Genomic DNA, 19440 nt, shown 5'->3' with positions numbered 1-19440 from the left:
TGTCAACAGGTTGGCCAGTCATTGATGAACTCTCGAGGTTTCAAGGAAGTTCTACATAGGCATGTAGGAAGATTCTTGTTCCTCAGTGTAGGAAGCAACTGCTGGAATGAAGTTTGTGGCTCTTTGAAAAGTATTTAAGCAGATATTGAAGTGTGTTGGCTCAGTGGATAGATAGAATGTTGGTCCTGGAATCAGGGGGAACTGAGTTCAAATCTATCCTCAGACACTTACTAGTTATGTGACTGAGCAATTCAATTAATTTCCTATGGCTCAATTTCCTCATCTTTCCAATAAGCTGGAGAATTGGCCAACTACTCCAATATCTCTGCCAAGGAAATACTAAATGTTTCATGAAGAGTCAGACATTACTAAATTACAAAAAAAGTTTGGAAATTAGTGGGAATGGTGTGGGGGAGCCAAGATGGTTCAGTAGAAGCAGAGAAAGTTCAAAAACTTTGATTTGAGGACCCTCACCAGACAATCTTAAAATAGTATTTCAAAATGAATATGATACAGAAAAAAGGGCACTGAGTCAAACAGTTTTCATGCAGAAAAAGACTCAAAAGATATGTAGAAAGGGTTTGTTCACTGGGGTAAGAGAGGAGATCAGTCCACAGCAAGCACTCCTTTCCCCTCATAGCTACTGTTCCAGGTTTTGAACCTGGGCCCAGGCCAACATAGAGACTGAGATCCTGCTTAAGACAATAACAGTGCAACCCCACCCACATCCCTTAAAGTTCCAAGCACCAGCCAAAGCCTTCAGTGAGGCCCCAAACCCTAGCTCATTACAGGCTGTGGCATACCTGTCTCGTTCATTTCAAGAAGGGAGCTTTAAAACTCCCACTCAAGTACAAATAAAAGCCATATTCCTCAGTGCAAATCAGGGTAAGGTACCTAGATGTGTTAAGCCCAAGGGGAGGCCAGAGTCCTTGCCCTAGCCGGCAGTAATGTCCTGAATCCCAGTCCAACGTAGTACACATGATATGCCTGGCCTGTGTAAGCCCAGATCTAGGCCCTTCCCAAGCTCTAGGTGAAGTTACAAGCCTCGGGGCAATGCAGACCACAGTGTGCCCTGCCAGATCAAGCCCAGAATGAGCTAAAAGCCAAGGCTAGACCCTAAACTCTAGCAAAGTGTAACTCACTGTGCTCTGACTTCTATAAGCCAACAACTGTCCCAAGGGGCTGATTGAATCAGAAGTTGGATGGGGCTTTCAGAGCTCCCATTCCACAGGACATCATACCACCATGGAAGAATTAAAACTTGTAGAAACATAGAAATACAGTTTAGGGCAGTAGCAAGAAAAATGAATACCTTTTCTAACCTGAGAACAGAGCCCACCTTTAAGAAGAAAGTAATAGTCAAGAAAAAGACTGGGGGAAAAGAAAACATCAAAAATATAATTTAAAAATTATTGAAACAAAAAGTAGCAAGGCATAAACCCAGAAGGGTACAGTGAAAGTAAAGCTGCTACATGAAAAACTTCACAGGAAAATATGAATTGTTCTCAAGCTCTAGAAGAACTAAAAAGGTTAAAAAATTAGTTAAGAGAAAGCAAGGAAAAAAGGGAAGAAAAATGAAAGTAATGAAAGAATAAAATGACAGTTAAAAATAAGAATTCATAAAATGTAAAAAGAGGCACAAAAATTCAATGAATAAAAGAGTTCATTAAATGTAAAATTGGGCAATTAGAAGCTAATGGCTTCATGAGACATCAAAAAAATACAAAATCAAAAGAATGAAAAAGCAGATGATAACATGAATTATCTCATTAAAAAAAAACAAACAACCTGGAAAATAAATCCAGAAGAGACAGTTTAAGAATTATTGAATTATCTAAAAGCCATGATAAAATTCTCATCATCATAATACAAGAAAAACAAACTCAAAGAAAACTGCTGTGATGTGCTTGAATAAGAGAGAAAATAGACATTGAAAAAATCCACCAGTCACCTTTTTAAATATTCCTGACAAGTCACAGGAATATTACAGCTAAATTCACAAGTCAAGGAGAAAATACTGTAGCAGCAAGAAAGAAACAATTAAAATGCCATGGAGCTATAATCAAGATTGCATGGGATTTAGCAGCCTCCACCTTAAGGAAACAGAAATCTTGAAATATGATTTCCAGAAGGCAAAAAATCTAGGTTTACAATCCAGAATCACCTATCCAGCAAAACTTAGTATATTATTTTGGGGGGGGGGGATAGTGATTTAATAAAATAGATTTCTAAACATTCCTGGTGATAAGACCAGACATAAATAGAAAACTTAAAGTCCAAACAGAAGACCCAAAAGAAACCTAAAAACATAAATAGAAAAGACAGAATTTAAGGAATTCAATAAGGTCACACAGTATGTGTTCCTAAGTGGAAAGAGATTTTTTTCTTATTTTTATCAGTTTATTGAAAGAGTATAGATAGTCAGAGGGTGTAGGAGTAAGCTGTTTAGAATAGAATATGCAAAAATAATCAAGGGGTAAAAAGGAGCATCACATTGACAGAAAATGGAAGGGAGAGGTGGAATGGGGCAGGATGAGGGTGGTGATGGACAATGCTTAAATCTTACTCTCATCTTAATAGACTCAGAGACGAAATAACAACCATGTTCCCTCAAGTATAGGGTCCTATCTTTCTTGATTTTGCAGAAGCACAAAGTAAGAAAAGGAGCAGATGGTAATAGAAGAAAGTGGGAATTAAGGAGTGGTGATTAAAGACAAATCATCTGTGAGGAGGGACAAGTGAAAAGAGAAAGAAAGGGATCTAAAGGGGAAAATAAGATGGAGGGGAATACTCAATTGGTAATCATAACTTTGAATGTGAATGGCATGAACTGAACCAAAAAACAGAAGTATATAGCAGAGTGAGTTATTATGGATTGAAGATGAGCAAAATCCTCCATTGAGTAGTGATTCAGATACAGACAGTTAGACTGGCTAAGTTCTCATGTAAATTTAAATTCCATCTAGTTGTAAAGGTAAGTCATGCATAAATGTCAGTCAGTCAGTCAACACTTATTATTATACATTGGGCAGGATACATATACATACACCAGTGTTCTTTTTTTTTTTTAATATATTTTATTTGATCATTTCCAAGCATTATTCGTTAAAGACATAGATCATTTTCTTTTCCTCCCCCCCACCCCCCATAGCCGACGCGTAAGTCCACTGGGCATTAGATGTTTTCTTGATTTGAACCCATTGCTTTGTTGATAGTATTTGCATTAGAGTGTTTGTTTAGAGTCTCTCCTCTGTCATGTCCCCTCAACCTCTGTATTCAGGCAGTTGCTTTTTCTCGGTGTTTCCACTCCCATAGTTTATCCTTTGCTTATGAATGGTGTTTTTTTCTCCTGGATCCCTGCAAGTTGTTCAGGGACATTACACCGCCACTAATGGAGAAGTCCATCACGTTCGATTATACCACAGTGTATTAGTCTCTGTGTACAATGTTCTCCTGGTTCTGCTCCTCTCGCTCTGCATCACTTCCTGGAGGTTGTTCCAGTCTCCATGGAACTTCTCCACTTTATTATTCCTTTGAGCACAATAGTATTCCATCACCAACATATACCACAGTTTGTTCAGCCATTCCCCAATTGATGGGCATCCCCTCGTTTTCCAGTTTTGGGCCACCACAAAGAGCGCAGCTATGAATATTTTTGTACAAGTCTTTGTGTCCATTATCTCTTTGGGGTACAGACCCAGCAGTGCTATGGCTGGGTCAAAGGGTAGATATTCTTTTGTCGCCCTTTGGGCATAGTTCCAAATTGCCCTCCAAAATGGTTGGATCAGTTCACAACTCCACCAGCAATGAATTAATGTCCCTACTTTGCCACATCCCCTCCAGCATTCATTACTTTCCTTTGCTGTTATGTTAGCCAATCTGCTAGGTGTGAGGTGATACCTCAGAGTTGTTTTGATTTGCATCTCTCTGATTATAAGAGATGTAGAACACTTCTTCATGTGCTTGTTAATAGTTTTGATTTCTTTATCTGAGAACTGCCTATCCATTTCCCTTGCCCATTTATCAATTGGAGAATGGCTTGATTTTTTGTACAATTGATTTAGCTCATTATAAATATGAGTAATTAAACCTTTGTCAGAGGTTTCTATGAAGATTTTTTCCCAATTTGTTGTTTCCCTTCTGATTTTAGTTATATTGGTTTTGTTTGTACAAAAGCTTTTTAGTTTGATGTAGTCAAAATTATTTATTTTACATTTTGTGATTCTTTCTATATCTTGCTTGGTTTTAAAGCCTTTCCCCTCCCAAAGGTCTGACATGTATACTATTCTGTGTTTACCCAATTTACTTATGGTTTCCTTCTTTATGTTTAAGTCACTCACCCATTTTGAATTTATCTTGGTGTAGGGTGTGAGGTGTTGATCTATTCCTAGTCTCTCCCACACTGTCTTCCAATTTTCCCAGCAGTTTTTATCGAATAGTGGATTTTTGTCCCAAAAGCTGGGATCTTTGGGTTTATCGTATACTGTCTTGCTGAGGTCGTTTTCCCCCAGTCTATTCCACTGATCTTCCTTTCTGTTTCTTAGCCAGTACCAAATTGTTTTGATGACTGCTGCTTTGTAATATAGTTTGAGGTCTGGGACTGCAAGGCCCCCATCATATGTGTTTTTTTTCATTATTTCCCTGGATATCCTTGATCTTTTGTTCTTCCAAATGAACTTTGTTATGGTTTTTTCTAAATCAGTGAAGAAGTATTTTGGTAGTTCAATGGGTATGGCACTAAATAGATAAATAAGTTTGGGTAGGATGGTCATTTTTATTATATTGGCTCGTCCTATCCATGAGCAGTTAATGTTTTTCCAATTGTTCAAGTCTAGTTTTAGTTGTGTGGCGAGTGTTTTGTAGTTGTGTTCATATAGTTCCTGTGTTTGTCTTGGGAGATAGATTCCTAGGTATTTTATTTTGTCTAAGGTGATTTTGAATGGGATTTCTCTTTCTAGTTCTTGCTGCTGAGCTGTGTTGGAGATATATAGAAAAGCTGATGATTTATGTGGGTTTATTTTGTATCCTGCAACTTTGCTAAAGTTGTTGATTATTTCAATTAGCTTTTTGGTTGAATCTCTAGGATTCTTTAAGTAGACCATCATGTCATCTGCAAAGAGTGATAACTTGGTCTCCTCCTTGCCTATTCTGATACCTTCAATTTCTTTATCTTCTCTAATTGCTACTGCTAGTGTTTCTAGTACAATGTCAAATAGTAGAGGTGATAATGGGCATCCTTGTTTCACTCCTGATCTTATTGGGAATGCATCTAGTTTATCCCCATTGCAGATGATATTAGCTGTTGGTTTTAGATATATACTGTTTATTATTTTTAGGAATGACCCTTCTATTCCTATGCTTTCTAGTGTTTTTAATAGGAATGGGTGTTGTATTTTATCAAAGGCTTTTTCTGCATCTATTGAGATAATCATGTGGTTCTTGCTAGTTTGCTTGTTGATGTGGTCAATTATGTGGATGGTTTTCCTAATGTTGAACCAGCCCTGCATCCCTGGTATGAATCCTACTTGATCATGGTGAATGATCCTTCTGATCACTTGCTGGAGTCTTTTTGCTAGTATCCTATTTAAAATTTTTGCATCTATATTCATTAGGGAGATTGGTCTATAGTTTTCTTTCTCTGTTTTTGACCTGCCTGGTTTTGGAATCAGTACCATGTTTGTGTCGTAAAAGGAGTTTGGTAGAACTCCCTCTTTGCTTATTATGTCAAATAGTTTGTACAGTATTGGGGTTAACTGTTCTCTGAATGTTTGATAGAATTCACAGGTGAATCCATCAGGCCCTGGGGATTTTTTCTTAGGAAGTTCTTTGATGGCTTGATGGATTTCAATTTCTGATATGGGATTATTTAAGAATTCTATTTCCTCTTCTGTTAGTCTAGGCAGTTTGTATTTTTGTATATATTCATCCATTTCTCCTAAATTGGTGTATTTATTGCCATATAATTGGGCAAAGTAATTTCTAATGATTGCCTTAATTTCCTCCTCATTGGAGGTGCTGTCCCCCTTTTCATCTTTAATGCTGTGAATTTGCTTTTCTTCCTTCCTTTTTTTAATTAGATTGACCAGTACTTTGTCTATTTTGTTTGTTTTTTCAAAGTACCAGCTTCTTGTCTTATTTATTAAATCAATAGTTCTATCACTTTCGATTTTATTAATTTCTCCCTTAATTTTTAGGATTTCTAATTTGGTTTTCTGCTGGGGGTTTTTAATTTGATCGCTTTCGAGTTTTTTCAATTGCATTTCCAATTGATTGATCTCTGCTCTCCCTTGTTTGTTAATATGAGCTTTCAGGGATATGAATTTGCCTCTGATTACCGCTTTGGCTGCATCCCAAAAGGTTTGAAAGGATGTTTCGCCATTGTCATTTTCCTTGATGAAATTATTAATTGTTTCTATGATTTCTTCTTTAGCTAAACGGTTTTGGAGTATCATATTGTTTAATTTCCAATTGGTTTTAGATTTGGTTTTCCATGTACCATTACTAATCATTATTTTTATTGCCTTGTGATCTGAGAAGGCTGCATTCATTATTTCTGCTTTTTTGCATTTGTGTGCTATGTTTCTGTGACCTAATGTATGGTCAATTTTTGTGAATGTGCCATGTGGTGCTGAGAAGAAGGTGTATTCCTTTTTATCCCTATTTATTTTTCTCCATATGTCTATTAATTCTAATTTTTCTAAGATTTCATTCACTTCTTTTACCTCTTTCTTATTTATTTTTTGATTTGATTTATCTAAATTTGATAATGGTTGGTTTAAGTCTCCCACTAGTATGGTTTTATTGTCTATTTCTTCCTTCAATTCTCCTAGTTTCTCCATTAGAAATTTGGGTGCTATATTATTTGGTGCATACATGTTGATTAATGATATTTCCTCATTGTCTAGAGTCCCTTTTAACAAAATATAATTACCTTCCCTATCCCTTTTGATCAGGTCTATTTTTGCATTGGCTTTATCAGATATCATGATTACCACTCCTGCCTTCTTTCTATCAGTTGAGGCCCAGAAGGTCTTACTCCATCCTTTAATTCTGACCTTGTGGGTGTCAACCCGCCTCATGTGTGTTTCTTGAAGACAACATATGGTAGGGTTTTGGATTCTAATCCATTCTGCTATTCGTCTACGTTTTATGGGTGAGTTCATCCCATTCACGTTCAAAGTTATGATTGTCATTTGTGGACTCCCTGGCATTTTGATTGCCTTCCCTAATTCTAACCTTTTCTTCTTCGGCTCTACCTTTTAGTCCAGTGATTTACTTTGAATCAGTCCCCCTTGTCCCCTCCCTTGATGTTTCCCTTTTTAGTCCCTCCCTTTTTGTTCCCTCCCCCTCCCCCCTCTCTTTCCCTCCCTTTTTGTTCTCCCTCTCCCCCTCCCCCCCTTGGTTTTCCCTTCTCCTTACCCTTGTTGGGTAAGATAGAATTCAAGATCCCAATGGATCTGGATGTTTTTCCCTCTCAGAGTTGATTTCCCTGAGATTGAGGTTTAAGTAAACCCCCCCCCTCTCTTCCTCTCCTTCTTATAGGAGTTTTCTTCCCCTCCCCTTCCCCTGTGAATCTTTGTGTGAGAACCATTATTCTATTTGGTCTTTCTTTACCCCCTATTTATACATTACATTTTCCCCACATATTAGTATACATAGGTTGATATAAATGTAGTCCTTATAGAAGAGAGTTTGAGTAAAAGAAGAAGATAACATTTTTCCCCTTTCCTTAATATTTACCTTTTCAGGTATTCCTTGCTCTTTGATTTTCGGTATCAAACTTTCCACAGAGCTCTGGTCTTTTCTTTGCAAAAAGTTGGAAGTCTTCTATTTTGTTGAATGCCCATACTTTCCCTTGGAAGTATATAGTCAGTTTTGCTGGGTAGCTGATTCTTGGTTGGAGACCCAGCTCTCTGGCCTTTCTGAAGATCATGTTCCATGCCTTACGATCATTCAGAGTAGAACTTGCAAGGTCTTGTGTGACCCTGATTGGCATTCCTTTATATCTAAATTGTCTTTTTCTGGCTTCCTGTAGGATTTTTTCTTTTGTTTGATAGCTTTGGAATTTGGCAATTACATTCCTGGGAGTTGTCTTTTGGGGGTTTAGTGTAGAAGGTGTTCTGTGAGCTCTGTCAGTGGCTGTATTGCCCCCTTGTTCTAGAATCTCTGGGCAATTTTCTTTGATTATATCTTGTATCACCATGTCCAGTTTGGTGTTTATTTCTGGCTTTTCTGGGAGTCCAATTATTCTTAAATTTTCTCTTCTCCCCCTGTTTTCCAGATCTATCACCTTGTCGGTGAGATATTTTATGTTCTCTTCTAATTTCTTGGTGTTTTGGCTTTGCTTTATTAGTTCTTGCTTTAAAGCCTGGTTTTCTTTTACAGTTTGGTCAAACTGGTTTTGTAGATGCGTGAATTTCTTTTGCATCATTTCCCACTTTTCCTCCCAGAGGGCTTCCATCTTTTTGGTCCTTTCTGATTCAAATTCTTCATGGGTTTGTGGAGAGTTTCTATTTCCTTTGGAGGATTTTGGAGAATTTTCTTGTATATCTTCTTCTATCTGCTCTGTATTTTGTATTTTGGCTCCATAGAATGTGTCCAGAGTCGCCCCTTTCTTCTTATTTTTCTTGGTATTTTGGGGCTTCTGTGCTTCTGTGGAGTTTGTCATCTCTGGACGTGGAGGATTGGCTTTTCTTGTCTTTGTCTGGTGATCAGAGGCTTTAGTCCTGGGCAGATGTTGGTTCTAAGAGCGTTCCCTGGGTTAAACTGAATATGCCTCACTGGAACTGGAATGGAAGGGTCGGACCACGAGGCCACACTCTCCCCCTGGCTCGATTTCCGGAAGTTGCCTTCAGAATCGCTGGCCGTGAGTCTGTTTCGTCGGCCTGCGGGGGGATGGGCTGCCGCTTCCCCAAGCTCCGAGAGCACAGACTTTCACTGAGACTTGGATAGCAGGATCCAGCCCGTGAGGCTGTCTTGCCCGCCCTGAGGGTTGCTGTTGTTTTGACCAGCTCTCTGCAGCGGAGGCCCCAGGCAGTAACTTTCCCCCGGACCGACCAGCTCTTTGCAGCGGAGGCCCCAGGCAGTAACTTTCACCCGGACCGACTGGCTCTCTGCAGCGGAAGCCCCAGGCAGTAACTTTCACCCGGACTGGGACTTGGGTAGAAGACCCTGAGGGTTGTTGTTCCTCAGACCCTGCTCTCTGAGCCCCGCGCCGCTGCTGCTTCCGGGAGCCTTGGACTCTGCGCTCCTACCCCTGAGGTCCGAGGGATCTCGGGTTCTGGCTTTTAAGGGGAGCCGTACCTTTTGAACCGGGTCCAGGTCCAGGAGGAGGGTTCCCAGGGTCTGTGCTGTTGATCGTTTTGAATTTCGGTGCCTTAGGAGCTTCTAGTTTGAGATCGGTCGGGAAGGGTTTTCCGGAGATCTGAACTTCAGCTTTCTCTAAGCCGCCATCTTAACCGGAAGTCCCCATACACCAGTGTTCTAAGCACTGCTAAATACTTAATAAATAAATATACATTAAAGCATATTTAAGACATATAAAATTACTTGATATCAGACATGGGAGAAGATATTACTGGCAAGGGAAAGCTACTTGAGGAAGATAAGAATATGAACTGATTCTTTAAGGATCTGAAAAATCTAAGAAGGTGGAGGGAGAGTATTCCATACGAAGGATGGAAAATAGGCATAGGCAAGGGTCAGAGGATAGAGCTTTGATCTTGGAGGGAAGAATATCTAAGTTTAAAATAAATTAATATTTAAAAAAATATTAATTGCTTAGATTAACAAAAGATAAAAATATACTAAAATAATCTCATCTCAGAAAAAAGAAATTGAATAAGCCATCAATGAACTCCCCAAGAAAAAATCCCAAGGACCAGATGGATTCACAAGTGAATTCTACCAAACATTCAAAGCACAATTCACTTCAATATTATACAAACTATTTGCCAAAATAAGAAAAGAAAGAGTTTTACCAAATTCTTTTTATGACACAAATATGGTGCTGATACCTAACCCAGCAAGACCAAAAGCAGAGAAAGAAAATAATAACCAATTTCCTTAATGAACATTGATGCAAAAATGTTAAATAAAATACTAGCAAAGATACTTCAACAATACATCACAAGGATTATTCACTATGACAAGTTGGGATTTATACCAGGAATTCAAGGTTGGTTTAATATTAGGAAAGCCATGTGCATAACTGACTATATAAAAAAATCAGACTAATAGAAATCACATGATTATCTCAATAGATGCAGAAAAGGCTTTGTTAAAATACAATACCCATTCCTGTTGAAAACACTAGAAAGCATAGAAAAAAGGACCTTTCCTTAAAATAACAAGTAGTATTTATTTAAAACTATCAGCAAGTATCATCTGTAATGGGAATAATTTAGAAGCCTTCCCAATAAGATCAGGAGTGAAGCAGTATGCCCATTATCACCATTATTATTTAATCATGTACTAAAAATGCTAGCTTTAGCAATTAAAGAAAGAGAAATTTATGAATCAAAATAGACAATAAGGAAACTAAACTATCCCTATTTGTGGATGATATGATGGTATTCTTAGAGAATCCTAGAAAACCAACTCAAAAACTAGTTGAAATAATTAGCAATTTTAGCAAAGTTGTAGGGTAGAAAATAATCCCACATAAATCATCAGCATTCCTATATATTTACAACAAAACTCAGTAGCAAGAGTTAGAAAGAGAAACTCCATTTAAAATCACTCTAGACATATAAAACATTTGGGAATCTATCTGCCAAGACAAATATAGGAATTATATGAACCCCACTACATAATTTTTTCATATAAATATAATTAGATCTAAACAATTAGAAAAACATTAATGCTCATGGGTAGACTGAGCTAATATAATAAAAATGGCAATCCTTCCTAAATTAATTTACTTATTTAGTGCCATAACCATCAAATTATCAAAAATGTTATAGAACTAGAACAAATAATAACAAAATTAATCATTTGAAAAACATTTAAGAATATCAAGGGAATTAATGAAAAAATATAAAAGATGGTGACTTCGCAGTACCAGAACTTAAACTGTAATATAAAGCAATAATTATCAAAACAATCATGTACTGGCTAAGAAATAGAAGGTTGAATCAATGGAAAATAGAATAGGGGTAAATGACTTCAGCAAATTAGTGTCTGAAAAACCCAAAGATATCAGCTTTTGAGATAAGAACTCACTATTTGACAAAACCTGCTGGGAAAATCGGAAAACAGTATGACAAAAAATAGATTTAGATCAACATATCAAACCATTTACCAAGATAACATCTAAATGGGTATATATATATATATATATATATATATATATATATATATATATATATATTTAATTTTATTTATTATATTCCAGTAACAAATTTACACATTTTTCCAAGGTTTCGTGATCTATTCTGTCTCCCTCCCTCTTCGTACCTGGCTTCCATAGTTGACAAGCAATTCCACTAAATTCTACATGTATTATCACACTAAACCCATTTTCGTACTGTTCATTTTTGTAGTAGAGTAATATTTTAAAACTAAAATCCCCAATCATATACCCATGTAAACAAGTGATAAATCATATGGTTTCTTCTGCATTTTCACTCCAAAAGTCTTTATTTAGAGGTGGAGCGCATTCTTTCATAAGTCCCTCAGAACTGTCCTAGCACTACGATGGTACTGCTATTAGTAGCAGTCTATTACATTTAATCATGCCTCATCTCAGAGATGAGATCTCCATTGAGGGGTAATCTACCACCGCTGGAAGAAAATCATTTCATTTTTCGATAGCTCTTATTGTTAGAAAGTTCTTCCTTGTATTTAGCCAAATTATACCCCTCAGCAACAAGTGTATCCTTTTTCTATTAAGAGGCCTCTTTTTGCCCTCAAGCTGAACATCTCAAGCTCATTCAACAGATTTTCTTATGGCATGAATTTGAACCCTTTGAAATGCTGGTTTTCCCCCCTCTTAATTTACTCACTTCATCCCACTCTCGGACACGGAGGAAGGAAAATTCAAAAGGTTATTTCTTCTATCATAATTCTTCTAGTCATATGATCTTCATAATGGGTTGTAATTCTCCAAGAAGGATGAAGGACAGGGGTCAAAAATACTTTTCAAAGAAGACTGAGATATAAAATATTTATTAGAATTAAAAAAAAAAACTCACCATGGTGTTTAAAGGCATAAGAACTCCAAGGAGTTTGTGGGCGATCAATAAACACCTGGCCTTGTTTGAGCAGGACTTCCTTTATCAGTGGTAATCCAGTCACACATATCATGGGAGCACCAAAGAGTTTCAAGCAGAAAATATTTCCATATTTCTTGGCAAACTGAAAAAGATTAATTTGAGTTGTTACTTTCTATTGGCTTTGAGGCCATTTTTTCTGTAGTGTTATCAGATGACAATCTAATGATGTAAAATATCAATTCCAATGAAGTCCACTCAATTCCATTTAATTCAATTGAATTTAATTGAATTCCGCTCATCCCAACAAACATCGCCTCATCCGATCATGTCCCAGGTCTTCTGCTAGGATGTGAATAGGCAGTCACAAAAACAATCATTTATTCCTTTGAGAAGCTGACATAGGAAGGAAATGATCAGTACATAGGTAAGTGAACACAGAATACATGCAAAGGATTGTTAAGTGATTTTAGGGAAGACTAGCAACTGTAAAGTATCACGAAAGCTTTCGGCGGGTTGTGGCCCCTGCAGAAAATGAAACTGATGGAAAGTGGGAATTTCAATTTCAAAAGATATTGGGGAAAAGGGAGTATATTCCAGGCTCTGAAATCTCTACTACATTTGAGGCAATACCCTAGGATAGGAATGTAGGACAATATATAAACATCTTAAGAATTTAATATTGGCGAAAGACTTAGAGGCCAATACGTGTACCACGGCTAAGTTTATTGCAGTGGGTAGAAGCTTCTTTTGTGTTGTTGTTAATCTCTTGTATCCAGCACAGTACCTACCACACAGAATGTACTTATGAAATACTTGTCAATTGATCGATTGACGGACTCACTGATTAGGCATTCCCCCAATGACCCATATCAAATTCCACTCAGTAAGAGTCTTCTAGGGACACTAGAAGGAAAGTCAATCATTGCTGCTGAATATGATTATGAGCTTCCCTGAGCATAGCAGAACTTGCCTTAGGAATAGATACCCAGAGAATCCATCATCATTCCCTTATCTGAAGCCATCACACACCAGTAAGCCTTGAGAATGCTTGCTTTTGCTTTCAGGACCTAGAACAGTGAATGATTTTAAGGTGACAACACAGGAAGACTATTTTCTGAAACCAGGGATATGTAGACTTCAGAAAAGAAGAAAATGAAGTGAGGGGTAGAATGTGTTAAAGGCTTGTGTCTCAAAATCTAGTAGGACTTGAGTTCAGATCTTACCTTTGACTTCTACCAGGAACCAGTCACCAAATCTTGACCAATACAGTTTCTATATATGTTGTAGCTCTCTTGAAGGGGTGTGTTTGTGTGTTGATGATTAAAAAAGATAAGGCATGTAAAGTTCTCTGAAAATATGCAAGGGCTATATCCATATCACTTAAGAGGCAATATGGGATTCTGCAAAGAGACTTAGCATCAGCATCACAGAGACCTATGTTCAAGTCTCACCTCTGACACATGCCCACTATTACACTCAGCAAGGTGCTTAACCTTCCATCGTCCCAGGTAGGTGGTCTCCAGTGGATTCTTTCTGTTTTCCTGCTTGGTTTGGGCTATCCTTTTTATCAGTGACTTGGCTAAAGACAAAAATGAGATGCTTATTTGATTTCAAACAACACTAAGCTAGAAGAGATAGCTGGGTGATGGAATCAAATGGGGTCAGACCTGGAGTTAGGAAGATTTATATTTCTGAGTTCAAATCTGACCTCAGACCCTGGCTGAATTATTCTGGGCAAGTAACTTTTCCTTGTTTGCCTTAGTTTCCTCATCTGTCAGATGAGTTGGAGAAGGAACTAGCAAACCATTTCAATATCTTTGCCAAGAAATCCTCAAGTGGGGTCAGAAAGAGTCAGACATAATCAAAAGGATTAACCAATAATTCCAAGGTGGAAGGGGCTAAATGGAGAGGTGGTAGCATGTTCTGTCTCCCAGATATGTTCCTACCTTTAAGAAGAGGCTGGGTGGACATTGATATTATTGCGGGGTTCTGTTTTTCAAGTTTATGTTGGACTAGGTGGCCACTTTGGTCCCCTCCAACTATCAAATTCCATGGTTCTGTTCTCTATCCTTAACCCTGGGAAGCTGTTACCTCTCTACAACCCCAAATTTGGGCATTTCTAGAGATGACCACCCAGGGAAATCAAATCATTTTTAGCTTATGCTAATGGGAGAATACAGCTGTGCGAGTAGCAGGACCAGCATTTCTGGGTTACCACTGCTTGGGGGTGGCAGATGGGATCTCTGAATGAAGTCAGCATTTGGTAAGAAAAGTAAAACTAACTTCTTTGGAGTTAGTGATTCCAAAGTTGCTTGGCCTCTATAAATAAACATTTTCCTCTTCTGCAGAATGGGTGGGTGGCTAATACATGATCTGCCTCCTGGAGTAGTGGTGATGAAAAGGCAGCTGTTCTCAGCCTTAAGCCTTTGCAGAAATGTGACTGATTATGATTGTTTCCACTGATCAACCGTAGAGCTCTTTTGCAGATGTTGAGGCTATGAAGATGAAAGTAAAAGGATCCTGACATGTGTATGTGTATATACACCCATATTCACATGTATGTTTATATTCCCAATGCACATATATTCACCTACTTGGATACAATCCCAATATGTATATAGACACAATACACATATTATTGTGTCTTCATGTGTGTTAATATTAATTATTATTTAATATTAATTGTCATTAATATTAATCATTAATTAATATTATTAATTAATATTAATAAAATAGTATTGCATTGGCAACTAGAGGATTAGAAATGGCAGCCTATTGAAGTTGATGATTGAACTGAAGCTTCAAAGAAAAGAAGATTTCTTGATGAAAAAGCTGAGAGAGAAGTTCATTCCAGGCAGGGGCACTGCCAGTTCAAAGGCATGCGTGGAAGAGGATCTGAAACCTTGGAATGAAATGAGCTTGGAAGAGCTGTAGAACTTCACAGCAGCAGGGGAAGGGCAGGAAGGACTCAGAACCTTGGGGTGAGAGGAGTGAGAGAGCTGATCCAGGCAGTTTGAAACTTGATTCTGTCTGAGATTACTCACCAGAGAGGTTGGGCTCTGGCTAAATCCCTAACTCAATGATCTCTCTCCCTGTGATTCCTGACCCCAGATCCTCCCAAGAAGACAAGTCAATGGATAGGACTTTGAGGCATAAGCAGTCCATAAAGAAAGATCTCCTCCAACCTCTTTGAACCTTGAACTTGGGGACACTTACTGTGCAGCCAAGAAACCAGGGTTTCTTTACTCTGAACCCCAAGGGGTCTGGGTTAACCAAGACCTAACCTGCCTGACTATGGGGGGCAGAGTATTAGTCAGTTAGGGACCCCCTCTTCCTCCTTCCCTTTTGAATCTCATTTTCTACCCTCCATCTACCCTGCCTGTCCCTTTTCAGTTTCCCTTCAATAACTTCAGTAAATAGGACCCAGAAACTGACTCCAGCTTTTACTAGAGGGCAACCTGAGATTGAGGAGAAGAGAAGTGGCATTTCTCTCCCCAGAAGAAAGAGGATCATCATCACAAGCCTCTTCTTACAAGATCCCAGAGAAATTGACAGTTAGGAGTTGAAGGCAGCCATAGTTGGGGTAGGGGGGTCAGGGAGATGAGGGGGAAATGACAAATCTATCTCCTTCTCTCCCCTGATTTATCAACACCACCTCCTCACTCTGACCCTGCCTTTAAAAGGAGAAGGCTCCATTCCCTTTCCCTCTTCTCCTTTATTACACATGGAAATGGGAAAGAGTACCATGCATGAGGAGCATCAAAAAATGTTTCTCAGAGCCACACTATTTATGGAAGTGAATTGATTTAAGCACATTTTGCATGCAATTGCTCCAAAATTCTTGTTTTATAGACGAGAAAGCCAATAATCAAAGTGGTGAATTGATTTACCCAAGGACACACAGAGAGCTTGTGATCACACAAGGATTATTTATAAGGGCAAATTGAAAAAAGTATAATTGTCAGGGCCATCAAAATTAATCATACCTGTATCACCAGTTCTGTCAGTGGGAGCTGAGGATAAAAAAGTTCTCTTTTTGCATATATACTACAGAATAGGGGTGGGGAATGGAAATAACCAAGCTCAATCTTTGTTTTTCCTTGTGTTCACTTTTCAAAAAACCCATTCTGCCCTAGAATTTGTACTAATTATTGGCTCCAAGGAAAAAGAACAATAAGGACTAAGCCTTTGGGGATTAGCAACTTGCCTGTGATGACATAGCTTAAAAGGTTCTGAGGTCTGATTTGAATTCAAGACCTTCTGTCTCCAGATGTGGCTCTCTATTCACAGAACCACCTAACTGCCCCTCTGCCTTGGTTTGTCCAAGGTTTGTTAACAAAGAAAGAAATATTTGTAAAGCACCGTGTGAATCTTAAAATACTACAAAATTCCAATTCCAATTATTAGAAATCAATTGTTAATTTAGGTACCAACATACCAATGGATAATTCATTTAATTATAATAAAAATCAGTTCTTATTTACTAAACTTAATAGAAAGGAACACTACAGGGAATGCAGCACTGTGCCAATATTATCAGTCATAATTGACCAATAAGGCTAGTGAATATCAGATACCTGATATGGCTTGTCCAAAGTCCTAAGATCAGTGACCTAAAGCAATAATTCTTCAACTTTTTGTGGTATTGTCCCTTTGGTAATCGAGGGAAGCCTATGAGTCCCTTCTCAGAAAATAGTTTCTAAGTGTATAAAATAAGATCTATGGGATTATAAAGGAAACCAAATATACTCAAATATAGTTATCAAAAATCATTTTAACAAATATTCATTTGGTTTCCAATTAAGAACCTCTGCTTCAAAAGTCTGAAGGAACCATTTTCTGCAGCCAGTCAATTAATGATCATTTCTTAAGTGCCAAACACTGTGCTTAGTGTTGGGGACACAAAAAGAGGAGTATGATAGTCCCTGTTATCAAGCACTTCATCTTTCATTTTATAGATAACAATGATAGCTTATATGGAATTTATACATGCATACACATATAAATGCTTAATGTGTTTCAAGCACTGTGCTAAGCACTTTACAATCAATATCTCATTTGATCTTCACCTGTAAGGTAGGTGCTATCCTTATCTTTGTTTACAGAAGAGTAAACCGAGGCAGAGATTCATTGACTTTGCATAAAGCTGATGATGAAGATAACAATAAAAAGGCATCACTTCCATTTTGCCTTATGTTATATATAGACTTTACATTTATCATCTTGGTTGATCAGAATTGAAGGGATCTCCATCTCCATGACCATCTGATCCTAACCACGTACCAAAGGTTACTCCACAATGACTCATCCCAGAAGTGATGAGCATCTGAGTTTCTCAGGGTCCCATAGGTAATAAATGTCAGAAGAGGAATGAGAACCCAGGCCTTCTGGGCCACAAACCAGATCTTCCTTCCATCCTAAGAGTCTGCTTCCCAGGTTGGGTCAGAGCCTGAATGGACACCCAGCTTTGTGGCCATTCAATCTAGCATATTTCTTAGGGCCTCAGTTCCTTTGTCCCCCTCACCCTCCCATCTCATTTCTTACCTCCTGGAAGGTGTCTTGGGGCTTTTTAGGGTCCATCTGAAAGATGTTGCCAAATATGGGCAGTAGAGGAGGGCCTGGAGGAAAGTTAGGGTGCTGTCTCCCCCTCTGCACATAAAATGCTAGGATCAGGAGAACAGTAGACACGAGGAGGAGGGTCAGCAGGGAGGCTCCTTCCCAAAGAGAAAGGAGCATGATTCTCCCAGGGAGCTGTACTCTTCCCCAGCCTCAGCACCAAGGCCAGCCAAGCCAAGCTACTTCTGCAGCAGTGGGGCCACCAGGACCAGAGCTCGAGTGACAGACAAAGCTTGAGCTGTGCTTGTCCCTTGAAGCGGCTAATTGGGTTGCTTTTTATTGGCCAGCCAGTGAGAGCACCAGGAAGTGTGAGCCTCTCTTCCGTGCTCCACCCCACTGCTCCCTGCCAGGACTTGCCTCCTGAGAGCAAACAGGCTTCCTCGTGAAGAGAAGGCTGGGCTTGTTTACTGGAAAACTACTGGAAACTGGAGAGATCGCTTGGCCAGAGAGGGCAGGAAGGCACCCATACACAGAGGCTACAGTTTGGGGGCAGGAAGGGATCAGAGAAGCAACCTTTCAGCTAGAAGAGTAGAAAGCAGAGGTCCAGAGAGGCCAGGAAATGGACAAGGTCCCACAGCCCTGAGGAGGTTGCAGAGCCTGAGTTACTTCCCAGCTCAGCAGACCTCAAGACTGCCCTCTTCTCCCCAAGACAAACTCTCTCTAAAGAGGCTTGAGAACTACGGTAAAAGGTTTCTAAACAATGGACCCATAAGGTTATATGTGGGGTTCTATAAGCATGACTAGAAGAAAACAATTCCAACTTTATTCCAATAATTACTTTGGAATAATTAGAATAATGTAACTTAATTGGAATTGACTGGGGTAATTAAAATAAAGTCTAATATAATTAAAATAATTGAAATAAAATCCTAATATAATTGGCATGATTAGAATAAAATTACAATATTAGAAAAAAATGGTATAATTGGATAACATTCCAATATAATAGAAATAAATGGGAATAATTGGAATAAATTGTAATGAGTGGAATAAAATTCTAATAAAATTTATACAATTGAAATTTCCTTTTTATTGCATTATTTTCTATTCCCACATATGCAATTTTATGTAGTTTAAATGTTTAACTGATTTATTGCCACACCAATTAAGCTACCAAAAATTATTTTAGAGAGCTAGAAAAAAATAACAAAATTCATCTGGAAGAAATAAAGATCAATAACACCAAGGAAACTAACGGAAAAAAAAATGAACAGTTAACATTTTCCCAATTGTTTAGATCTGACTTTATTTGTCTGAAAAGTGTTTTGCAACTGTGTTTTTATAATTCCTGTGTTTGTTTGCAAGTAGCATCCTAGTTGTTTTATGTTGTCCATTTATTTTAAATGGAATTTTTCTTTCTATCTCTTGCTGTTGGACATTTTTGGTAATCTATCGAAATGCTGATGATTTATGTGGATTCATTTTGTATTCTGTGATTTTGCTCATTATTGTTTTTTTCAATGGTTTTTAATTGATTTTCTAAGTATAAAACCATATCTTTTACAAAGAGTGATAGTTTAGTTTTCTCATTGCCTACTTTAATTCCTTCAATTTATTTTTCTTCTCATTGCTAAAACTAGTGTTTCTAGTACCATATTAAAAAATCTTA

At 38.1% G+C, this 19440-nt stretch overlaps 1 protein-coding gene across 2 annotated transcripts in view; it reads right to left on the bottom strand.

The window, feature by feature from the left end:
- LOC100031907 (cytochrome P450 2J2-like) overlaps positions 1-18107 on the bottom strand; it is a 41031-nt gene extending 22924 nt beyond the window's left edge. The window contains exons 1-3 of one of the 2 annotated variants that reach the window (XM_056815034.1): positions 17760-17896; positions 13667-13794; positions 12195-12357 (exon numbers count right to left, since the gene is read on the bottom strand). In XM_056815034.1, coding sequence (XP_056671012.1) covers positions 12195-12306 — 112 coding nt within the window. In that variant the 5' untranslated portion in view covers positions 12307-12357; positions 13667-13794; positions 17760-17896. Of the gene's footprint in view, positions 1-12194; positions 12358-13666; positions 13795-17759 lie in introns of both variants that reach the window. The other variant, XM_007480492.3, reaches the window with a different exon arrangement.
- Between the last annotated feature and the right edge of the window lie 1333 nt (positions 18108-19440).

Source organism: Monodelphis domestica, chromosome 2 (genome assembly GCF_027887165.1).
Source record: "Monodelphis domestica isolate mMonDom1 chromosome 2, mMonDom1.pri, whole genome shotgun sequence".
Classification (NCBI taxonomy): domain Eukaryota; kingdom Metazoa; phylum Chordata; class Mammalia; order Didelphimorphia; family Didelphidae; genus Monodelphis; species Monodelphis domestica.
This window is presented reverse-complemented; position numbering and strand designations above follow the sequence as displayed.